The sequence below is a fragment of the Leucopleurus acutus genome (genome assembly GCF_964270905.1).
Source record: "Leucopleurus acutus genome assembly, chromosome: 10".
Lineage (NCBI taxonomy): Eukaryota > Metazoa > Chordata > Mammalia > Artiodactyla > Delphinidae > Leucopleurus > Leucopleurus acutus.
This window is the reverse complement of record NC_139153.1, coordinates 71,465,302-71,476,885: the sequence shown is the minus strand read 5'-3', so window position 1 is coordinate 71,476,885 and position 11,584 is coordinate 71,465,302. Positions and strand designations below refer to the sequence as shown.

At 51.0% G+C, this 11,584-nt stretch overlaps 1 protein-coding gene across 1 annotated transcript; it reads right to left on the bottom strand.

The window, feature by feature from the left end:
- Window positions 1-7,722: 7,722 nt before the first annotated feature.
- Window positions 7,723-11,004, bottom strand: TSPO2 (translocator protein 2). The gene is made up of 4 exons (XM_082847395.1): window positions 10,277-11,004; window positions 8,689-8,881; window positions 8,198-8,339; window positions 7,723-7,959 (listed from the first exon to the last, which is right to left on the bottom strand). Exons 2-4 carry the CDS (start codon window positions 8,859-8,861, stop codon window positions 7,759-7,761), a joined length of 516 nt encoding a protein of 171 aa, XP_082703521.1. The 5' UTR covers window positions 8,862-8,881; window positions 10,277-11,004; the 3' UTR covers window positions 7,723-7,758.
- Window positions 11,005-11,584: the final 580 nt, after the last annotated feature.

Below are 11,584 nucleotides of genomic sequence, written 5' to 3'. Positions count from 1 at the left end.
ATGATTTGGAGGATTTGGGGCTCTCCCCTCCGGAGAGTTCTGAGCAGCATTGCGTCCTATGAGTAAGATGTCCAAGCAATTTGGTTTGCCCAGGATAATCATAGTTTATATCTGTTGTCCAGGCATAATTACTACTGCCTTCCCTTTCACTCCCAAAGTGCCCCAGTATAGGTGAACTATATGGTCACCCTACCTATTAGGCTTATTACTAAAAGCATTCTTATCCAGAAGTTATTTTTTTTAATTCAGTCATTTTTCCAGGGATGTAAAGCACAGGGTAGCCGTAGTAGTGCCTGTGCCCACAAAGAAAGGCAGTGATAACTGATAAATAGCAAACACACATTATTATTATCATCACACAAACATACAGCATTTAAATGCAAAGAGTTTACTCTGTTCTTTTATTTTATCAACACTTATCTAGGGCTCCTACATGCCAGGCACTACTGTAGTAAACACCAAGAATCCAGAGAGGAATAAGGTGCTGCCTCACCAGGAGCAGCTCCCAGCTTTTATAGCGTTTGGGGTCATTCAGGCACTCAGGCTCTCATTATCGCCTTTGGTCCTCATGCCAGTCTCACGCAGTGTGTATTATTGTGTTCATTTTGCAGGTCAGGGCCCTGCAGCTCAGAAAGGTGATTTGTATAAGATCACACAAAGATTTAAGTCCAGGTCTTCTGAGCCTACCTTCTTATTTCCGGGGCTGCACCCAGCTAGTTCTGATGAATACATCTTTAAAGCATTCCAGCTGCAGCTACAATGATGTGCTTGGATCAACTGAGGAAGAGTAAAATGTCTTGCAGGGAGGAAAGTGGGGAGAAGGGATCCTTTCAGCTCACTGTTCCCTCGTGGGGAAGACTTCCTCCCTGAGGACAGGTTCTTATATTTTGGCTGTAGTGTATACCCTAGATTGGGAGTAAAAAAAAAAAAAAAATCCATGTTCATATCCACATCTCAATCCTTGATTCACTGTGTGATCTTGGCCAAATCACTTAGCATCTCTGGGTGGGCCTCAGTGTTCCCACCTGCGATGCAGGCTGAGTTATTGCTCTCTATTCCAGGATGGTAAAGGGATGAAAATGAGGAAGCAGGGCTGGCTCCTAAAGACCTGCAGGGTGGAGATGAACAGTGTGGAAATTTTCTGACTCTGAGTGATGTTGGGAGATGGTCCCCAAGCTGGTCCTCTCTGAAGATGTGACCACTTACTCCTACCACATCCATACACTTTTACCTTTGACATTTGGGAGAGTGCCCTGGACGCTCCCTGGACTGATGACTGACAGTTTCCTTTTCCACTGCTCCTTTCCAACCCTCCTTCCCTGGAGGCCCTCTGACTCCCTCTGACTATTTATGGCATCTCTTGGGGGCACAAATTCCTGCCTGGTCCGTGGCTCTCCTTTCCAAGTTAGTCCAGTCTCCCCTGCTGGCCCCAGAGCGCAGTAGCTAATCTGTGGGATCAGGTGCCAGGAGCCGGATTCCTGCTCCTGCAGCTGCCACTATACTCTTTTTAGTGCAGGCATTTCCCCCCCACCACCCTGTGTTAACACTGCTGGGTACGTTTCTATCAATACACCCCTTTTGCAGAAGAGGAAACTGGGAAATAAGGTATCTGTTTATTTCAGTGGAGTCAGTGGAGTGCTGGGATTTGAACCCAAGTCTGTCAGCCTCCGAGTTCCATGCTTTTCCCACTGGGTTATGCTGCCTGGAATTCAGTAACATGAGAGCTGACACGGGCCCAACCCTCCCTGGGGCTTGACGTGGCTCTAAGCAGGTCACGTAAATGAACTCATTTACTCCTCATAAGGATGTTGGAGTAGGTACTATTATTATCCTCATTTTATTGGTGAAGAAATTGAGATCAGAGAGGTTAAGTGACTTGCCCCCAAAGTCACATAGCTAGTGAGAGCAGAGCTTTGTGGTTCCAGAGTCTTAACTCCTTTACCATTGAGTCCCTACTGCTACCAGGACCCCTGAGGCCAGGCTCTCAGGGACGAGGGGCAAGAAGGGGACTAGGGGCAGAAGGAGTTCTTGCAGGGAGATTGGGCTCTGGAAGCAATTAGTATATGAGGTGTGTGTGTGTGTGTGTGTGTGTGTGTGTGTGTGTGTGTGTGTGTGTGTGTGTGTGTGTGTGTGTGTGTGTGTGTAGGGGGTATAGGTATAGAGACACCAGACAGCGGGTGAGTGGGGATGGAAACCCAAAAGGGAATTCTCCCAATCTGTCTCCGTAGGCCCCAGCCCCTCTCTGTGTCTGGGAGGAGCTGGGTTAGGCCCAGGGTAGGCTGCGGCCTGCCTCTCCCTGCCCCATTTCCCACGGTCATTTCAGAAAATATTCCAAGGTTCTAGGAGGTGGCTGAGAGGAGGAGACAGGGTCAGGCACGGCTATTCCTTGGGTCTCGGCGGGCTGCCGAGCTGCCATCACGGGGAAGGGGGTAGAGAGGCCGGGATGGGGTGGTGGGCTGGAGGAAAATAGCGGCCTCACCAGGGGAAGGTTTACATTCTCACTCTGCGAAGGAAGATACCTTGCAAGCCCGTTGACAGAGTGGGTGCTTTATGTGCAGGGACAGCTGGGACCCCAACAATGCGTTGCCTCAGAGACCCAGCCCTGGCGTGCCTGCCCCTCGGTCACTGCCAAGACGAGGTACACAAACAACGGGCCACGGGCACCAGGCACAGCCCTGGCGGGCAGGAGCCTGACCCCACTAGCAACCGCTCTGTTGACATAAACACAGGGGTGTCCAAGAGCCTTGGCAGGGTGTGGGATGGGGGCCAAGGGCCTCCAGAGTCTGAGGCCAGGAAGGGAGGAGGCTCTAGGGTCACAGGGCCGGCGGGAGTTTCCAGTTTCCTCCTGTGCGGGACATCACGGTTGGCTGGCCATGCAGGACACACCACCCTGGGGAAAATGGTGACACCTGGGACTTTATTCCCGGTCACCGCGCGGTCTTCCATTCCAGTGGCCACTCCTGGCACTGCCTGGCTCCCGCAGCTGGTGCTTTGAGTCTCTGAGGAGAGCGATCTGATAAGAATCATGCCCATTAAGGTGACTAATAGTGTCCCCCTTTGAAAGGGTGTTTGAAGAACCTACTGGGAGAAAGCGATAAACTTAACAATCAACGTTTGAGAGGAGACTTTCAGCCCTTAGAAATGTGTTGGGGTAGGTGAAGGTGGAGGGGGAGGGGCTTTTTCGGGTGCTCCTCTGAGCAGATCATTTCTGGGCAGGCTGAGGGACCTCAGAGGTATAGACACTAGAGGGACAAATGGGGTTGATTACATACCACTGAGGCTCCTGGCGTGACAAAGAGGGCTTCTCTTAACTCCCACGCCAGAAGAGGGGACGTCTGTTACGAAGGGTCCTTGAAATCTAGGTAGGGGGGAGGGGCCTCGGTGGACTCTGCTTGAGGATGGAAGTGGCAGGGGTGCCAGATCTGAGTGGATCCCCCCAAAGTCAGGCTTTGTTTGGATGGGTAACTAGTTCGTCACTGACGAGGATCAGCAATAAGTCTTTAAAACAAAAGAGTCTTGTGCTTGTTTTCTGGAACAACGGGAAAAGGGATCTCTGGGAAGACTCTGAAACTGGGCTTGGAGTGCAGGGAAACCCCAGGAAATAGAATGGATGGTGGCCACCACAAGGGAAGCAAGACTTTGGAGCCCTGGCCCGGGCCTGACAGTTACGCCTCCACTAGGGCATCACCTCTACCTGCCCGTAGGTAGGAGGGACCAGAGATGCACAGAGAAAACACTTCCTGCACTCTGCCCGCCTCCCAGCCCAGCCAACCGACATTTATCCACTGGACATACACCTACCGTTCTGCCCCACCTCACCTGCCCCTATGTATCCCCATTCTGCAGACATTGGCAAAAGGAAGAAGAATGAAGGGATCAGGGGAGAAGAGAGGGAACTAGGATACAGTAGAATGAGACATCACACTGCCTCCTGGGGTTGTTTTTTCACCTGGAGCTGCTCCCCACCTCTCCAGACACTGGTGAAGGCCTTGCCTCTCCCCTACCCACCGAGTGAATCATATTCAGACACCAGGTGCCCACTCAGAGGCAAATGGAAAAACACTGCCCAAGGACACAGAAGCACACACATGTGATTTGGATGGTGGAATCCCGGGACACATCTGGCAAAGAGAGAAGGCAGCTCCCATTCGATTTGGGCACAACTCTAGGTAACAAGAGAGGAGGGGCTGAGGGCAGTGTGTGCTCCAGACCGGGCTCAGAACTGGGAGGTGGGGTAGAGGAAGGGCAAGAGGCCAGGCAGGTGGGGAGGCTGGAGGATTAGAGGCTCCCACTCAGGAACCAAGGAGCTGGGGCTGAGGGGGATTTTAAGGATGACTTTGGGGTCAGAGGTTATGAGTTTGGGGTTGGAGATCCTGCCCTTTCCAGCTGTTTTTGCACAAAGCCAGGAAGCTGTACCGGGCAGTCATGCTATCCCAGGGCTTGGGACACTGCCCAAATCAAGCTTCCTTCTAGGGCCAATATCCAAAACTAGAGGCATCTGGACCCCTGGACTTGTGGTATCAGCTTGCCCTGCGGAGGTCACAGTCACGTGACAGGCATGGTGCATCCTCTCGGAGGGCCAGTTTAATTTCTAGAATTAGTTGGCAACATGAATAAAATGTGGTAGCAAGTATCTGCAATGCCTACATGAGATGGTGATGGTAATGACAATGACAAATACTTCTGGGTGTAGACTTGTTTAAGTGGAACTAGGATAAGGACCCATGCAGTGTGGCTCCCGAGCCTGTCCTCGATCAGTATTTATAGATTACATTTATAAATTTAAAACAGTTACCTGGATCAATGGAGTTATCAATTTAACTGAAAGCTTTAAAAAATCTGATTGAGGGGAAGTCAAAATCCACGTGAATGTGTAAGAAAAAGAGCCCATCATTTTGTGTGTGTAACACTGGTCAGGCTGGCCCACAGACCTGCGGGGAAAGTCACTTACTCTCCCGGCCCTTAGTAAGTCTGGGAAGTACTTCCGGGGTCTCAGAGCAGGGTGGGTCCCCATTGCAGTGTGAATCAGAACCATGGGTGCAGGAGCAGTTGACGCTAGAGCCATACAAAAGAGACCACGCTGTGGTCGTGGGTGTGTACAGGCCACCCCCCAAGGTGAAGAACTGAAGCCCAGCGCCATCAGGATCGCGAGAGACTGTGTTGCTACTGTTAACACGTGTGTTTTTCTATTAAAAGACTCATCAGTCAAAAAAAAAAAAAAAAAAAAAAAGAACCATGGGTGCTCATTAAACAGGTGGCCTCCCGGGGTCCCCTCCTAGGACAGCTAACATTTATTGAGCACCTCCTCTGTGCCAGACACGTTTACTCTTACCCCAAATTCTCTGAGGTCCCCACTTTACAGATGAGGAAAATGAAGCACAGTGAAGTAAGTTGTACCCAGTTACCAGTTACTGACAGGGTCAATATCCGAGCCCAAGTCGCTCTGTCTCCAAGGCTGGAACTGCAAACCACCGTACCTTATGGCCCGCATTCCTCAAGTTGATCTGATTCCGTGAGTCTGGAGCCAGGCTGGAGTCCAGGCCATCAACAAGGGCCCCAGGAGATCACTGGGCCGCACTTTGAGAAGCAACGCCCCACGGCAGCTGTTCTCAATCTGCCCGCACATTAGAACCACCTGAGAAATTTCAACAACTATTAATGCCTTTCCCTCCCCCAAGAGAGAGGCTTTTTCAATTGGTCCAGAGTGGGGTGTAGGTGTTGGTGGGGTGCTGGTCAGCATTGTCTTTTAATGGGATCATGTGTTCATTTATTCAATCGACCAATCAGCATAGATGTATGAACACCTTCTCTGTGCTCTGTGCTCTGTGCTGCTCTGGAGCTGGGGACACAGAGGTGGGTGGGACACTGTGTGTGCCCTCCAGGAACGCCGGTTACCAATGTGCCCAGTTGGGCAGAACACACCCTTAGTGGAGGCGGGGAGATTGCAGATTCCTTCTCGCTTGTCCTCACTTGGTGAGCTCCAGGAACAGCCAATCTCCTTCTCAAATGATGATGTCCTCTGTCTCTTCCCGCTGTGTAGTTCTTGGTTCCAGACCCAGAACTCAGCTCACAGAACCAAAGGTTGTCAAAGCAAAAAAGGCCCTGAAAGACCATCCATGCCTGGAGCTCTGAGATTTCACCGAGCAGCTGACTGAAGTGCTGGGAGCTTGTTAAATCTAAAGATGCCTGGAGCCCACCCCCAAAGTTTTGATTCCTAGGTCTTGGGTGAGGTCCGAGGAATACGCATTTTTAATAAGCTCCCAGATGGCTCTGGGACACCCTCAGCAGTGTTTCTCAAGTGGGTTGCACATGAGGGGTTCCTGGCAGTTTTAAAAACACTGATGCCCAAGCCCCTCCCTAGAGAGTCTGGTTGGTATTTTTAAAAGCTCCTTCCGCAAGGCGCCTGGGTCTTCCAGCTGGCCTTGTTTAAGATTTGGGGAGCCAGCCCCGGGGCAGTCACTTCTTGCCACCATCAGGGCTTTCAGACAAGAGGAGAGGAAAACAAGAGGAGGGCAGCGAGGAAAATAAAAAAAGCCAATAAGAAAGTTTAGAAAGAGAAGTAAGAGAGAAGGCTGGACAAGAAGCTCCTTCTGAATTCACCAGCCAGCACCGAGGCTTACAGCTCTCCTTTTTCAACATTTTTTCTTATTACAATAATAATTAATTGATGTAAAAAACTAATAGTATGAGTATATGAAAACAAAAATAAAAAAGATCTATAATCTTATCAGAGATAATGACAGAAGGTCTTAATATGACAAATATAATGTATAATATATCATAGAACCATAATATATACTATGATACTGTTATTAGTGAAATTAATAATTAATTATTAAAATCAATTTATTAAATTAAAATTAATTAATTAATTAATTAAAAATTAATATTTAATAGTAATTAAAATAAATTAATTAAATAAAATTTATATACTGTAGACTATATAATATTTTATATGTGATACATAATATATATTTATATTTATATATGATACATAATACAAAATATATAATCAATATAATATATAGCTTGACAAGTATAATTGGTATCCTTTTTACTTTATCTACTTTTTGGTTTTGATATTCTGTAACTTTTCAAAAACACTTTACTTTTCAGGTAATTAAAAATTTAAGTCCTGGGAATTCCCTGGTGGTCTAGTGGTTAGGACTTGCCACTTTCTGTGCCAGGGGCCTAGGGTTCGATTCCTGGTTGGGGAACTAAGATCCCACAAGCCTTGCAGTGTGACCAAAAAAAAAATCTGTTAAAAAAAATCCGAGTCCTAAATTTTGGGGTCAGGTTTGTGAGGGCATGTGAGCGGAAATGGTGTGCCCACTCTTTCCACACGTGCGCTCACACCTTCATTCACATGTGCACATGCACACAGATGTACAGACACGTCTATTCCCACCCTGCAGCCCTGGACCTCATACACTCAAGTATACATTTCACATCATACCCTCAAAGATAGTTAGGATTTTATTTATTGATTCTACTAAATTAATTCTTTTTAACACAGAATTTATTATTTTATATTAAGTGTGAAATAAGTTTCCCTCCTTTCCCATGTCTCTGAATCCTAATGGAAAGTGGCACCAGGGGACCCAGGACAGTGGCCACATTGGAGCGAGTCACCTTCAGGGACTCATCAAGCCCTGCCACCTCCCCCCCCGCCCCCCGTCCCCACCCTAGCTCCACAGCCCTGCCTGAGGTCTCCTCTATCCCCACCCTGGCCCTCTCTCGTCTCCCCTGCCCCCTGCCTCAGTCACTCTTCTCCCATGTGGGCTGGGGCTGGTGTCCTGGACAAAGGCTGTCCCTCCACAGGCGATAGGTGATGGAAGAAACCACGGTGAGCCAGGCCAGGTAGGGTAGCAGGAGCAGGGAAGCCAGCTTGTTGATGGGGTGCCAGATCAGTGCCGTGCTCACCACCAGCCCGAAGAGCAGCAGCAGGTGCAGCAGGGCCTGGGCAGGGGCAGGGCGGTCAGGCAGGCTGCCCTGGGAACCGGCCCTCGACCTTTCTGCAGCACCCTGGACCTAGCGAGCCAAGTTCCCAGCGCTCTGTGCATGCCACGGAAGCTCAGAGAAGTCTGCCCAACCGTTACCTGCCCACACCTCATTGACCTGCTGTGCTATCAGCTTCTGGGGCCTGGTGGCCTCATCTTCCCCTACCCTATTCCACTGCTGAGCACTGGCGCCTTACCAGACCGGGGGTGTGGGCTGTGAACAAGAGAATCAGGACAGTCCAGCTGATGGCGAGCTGCACAGCATAGAGGCCGAGGGGCAGGGCCAGGGGTCGCCCAAAGCCCCCTCCCAGGTCCTTCCACACAAGGTAGGAGGCATATCTGTGGAGAGATGGTGGCAGAAACGCTCAGAGGAGGGTGTTCTGTGGTAAAAGGAGAAAGCCCTCTGGCTTAGGGCCTTTTGGTTACCAAGAGGGAATCCTTATGGGCTGAAATCGGGGTAAGTGGGTCTAGGCATCATTTGAGGGCCGGGGGTGGGGAGGTGGGGGAAGGGATGGGGATACTGGGAGAGGGTAGAGGAAGAGGGAGGGGTTGGAACCCGAGGCAGGCACAGAGGGGACACCCCAGAAGAGGCAAGATGAGGTACCATCCCTTTAGAGGTCAGTGTACGGCAGCAGTTCAGGGATAGGAGACTTGTTCCCACCCCAGGGCATGAGAAACAGACACTCACCCCGTGATAGAGTAGATGGCTGTCCACACCAGCAACAAGACTCTGTGGGATGGGCACCAGGGCAGCTTTCTCAGGCTGTCACACCAACCAGACATCCAATGATGGGTGAGCAGCCAGACCAGGGTGGGCCCCAGGAGGGGCAGGGCCACAAAGGCGGCCCCTTGAGGCCACATTCTCCTTGAGGAGGTACAGCCTGGGGAGGGAGAGAACACACTGACGGTGGCCTTCTCCTAGTCCTTTCCCCGTGTCTGCCCGTCTGTCTCCTCCTACCTGCCACTCTTCCCTGGCCTGGGCCCCTCATAGGCCTGTCCTGGGCCTCCTCCCTATGATTGACAGGATTAGAAGGAAAAAAAAAATGTGGTTATTCTCAGTGTCCGGAGTGACTGCCTACACCATCCTTTCCTGTCAAGTGTCCATGAACATGTCCTGGAGGTGCTGGAGACAGGGAGAACCACCCTGTCTGCCTGTGTGTCTTTCTCTTTATGTTTCATAGAAGCCCCACTGGGTGAGCAAACACCCTCCTCCTCTGAGCCCACACTGCCTTCCCCCTTTTCCACCCTCCATGGACTTCCTTTCTCCACACTGCTTATTTGGCACTGGGAGTGTACTGTCTAGTATTGATAACTGCTTCTCAGTGAAGGGCTCCTCTCCCCCAGCGTGTGTCTGGCTCCTGGATCTCAGGTCCAGGTAGGCCCGTCTTTTCTGCCTCTCTCAGTGGGTGGCACTTGGCCAGGTGCATAGCAGTCCCTCGATGGGGACAGTGTCTCAGACTGAACTCAACCAAGCTGGCATAACCAACCTGGAAGAACCACATTTGGAAGGCAGGAGCCAGAGATCCTTGGGGGTCTTTTCTAGTCCAGAACTGGCCTGCCCAACTGCCCCGGGCTTATCTCGCTATACCAGACCAGCAAACCCCAGGGGCCCACCCTACCCGAGCTCCCGCCCAAATGCAAACTCAGCCGAGTGACACTGTAGATTCCTTTCTCCAAAGTTCTCATCTTCCCCTCAGGAGCTGGGGGAGGTTCCCCCTCCATCCCTCTGCTTCCAGAGGGTCAGGGCCACAAACACAACCACCCAGATTTTTTTGTGGCCTGACTTCTCAAGGAAACCACCGCTTGGTCTTTGATTAAAACACTGCCATACTCATTTGCATGTAGCTTTGCATGTCCTTTGCATGTGGGATGATGCACAGACCCTCCTCCAACCAAGGCCCCCACCCAATACCATGCTTCTCATTCGCCCGTGATATTTCAGCCTCCACCCCATGATTGACAGGATTAGAAGGAAAGAAAATGTGGTTATTCTCAGTGTCTGGAGTGACTGCTTACTCCATCCTTTCCTGTCAAGGGTCCATGAACATGTCCTGGAGGTTCTGGAGACAGGGAGAACCACCCTGTCTGCCTCTGCATCTTTCTCTTTCTCTGCTTTTCACCGTCCATTTCTTCACCTTCTGCCTTCCTGTGTCTCTATGTCTGTGTTTTCTACTTTTCTACCCAGTGTTGGAGGTCCCCCCGACCCCCCTTCCTTTTTCCTGTCCTCCCCACTCCTGGCGCCCCTTTATGTATTCCCAGGCCTGTGTTCTCCTTACCTCAGGCAGCATACCTCGCAGACGGAGTGCCGGGGATGTAAGATGTGTGGAGGGCAGAGGAGGCTTGGGGATGGGAGGAGGGTGGAGGGGGGCTCCTAGCTGGCCTGCCCTTCTCCAGTGACAAGGGTGGTGACACTGGCTGGGGAGTCCAGGCTGCTGCCTGCATGGCCCGGAAGCGTTCGTCTCAGCAGGGCAGGCCCTGGTCTGCTAGACCCGGCATCTGGAGAAGTCCCCTTGGTGGAACTGTTGAGGTGTTGGTGCTGTGAGACCCGGACCTCTTGCGACGGCTGAGCCCCAGGCTGCCAGGCTACTCATGCCTGTAGTCACTGCATCCCATGAACCAGCTTTGTGTCCGTGGCAGTGGTGGGGACCCTCAGATTTCCCCAGAACTGGGGCTGTAACTGGGGCTGTCCCCAGTGAGGCAAGCACCAGCTTCAGAAATGATCTCATGAGACATGGACACAGCCCCTAGTTATTGCCTGCTAGTTGGCTTGGAGTTGAGCTTGACAGTTGTTTCACAAACCCCTAGAACCTCATGACTCAGGGGAAAAGGCAGCCAACCTCCTGTGTGACTCAGACAGAGCTTTGTCCAGCAAAGTCCAACACGTCTGCTCTTCATTCCTATCAAAGTTCTGAGCACCTCTTCCTTGCTTGTCCTTTAGACATGAGGTCCTCTCCCCAGGCTGGCTGCTCTCCACCACTCCTTTGCCCCATCTTTCCACGTTGGGGACCTGGGCACCCCTGGGAGGTGTTTATCCCCTCCTCCCGGGGAAGGCAGCCCAGGGGAAGGGAGTGCATTCCGGGACAAGAGGCTAGAGAATCATTAACTGAGACGAAAGCAGCAGCAGTTACTTATTTTCCATGGTAGACGATCACTTCGGGCCTGGGGGAGTGACCTCCGCTGCAGGAGGCCAGAGCACAGGGACAAGTTACCACTTACTGAGTAACCATTTCGCGGTGTGCACTTTGTATTTGTTAGCTCAATAATGACCATCATTATCCCTCGCAAAGTAAATATTATTATGTGCATTTGATAGACAAGGGGAGTGAGGCTCAGAGGGGTTGAGAAACTAGCCTATGATTACACAGCCAGCAGGTGGGTCGCTGGTTTCAGTGTTGGCAGTCTGGATTCAAAATGCCTCCCCTTTTCTCTCAGCTGGCCCATTCATTCATTCGAGTCTTTATTGAACACCTACTTTGGATCGGGCTGTACTGAGAGCTAAGGATACAGAGCGAATGGCTGAAAAAACATCCTCCTGCACAGGGAGCTTTCATTCCAGGGGCAGAGTGTCAAAGGAAGGACCAGGC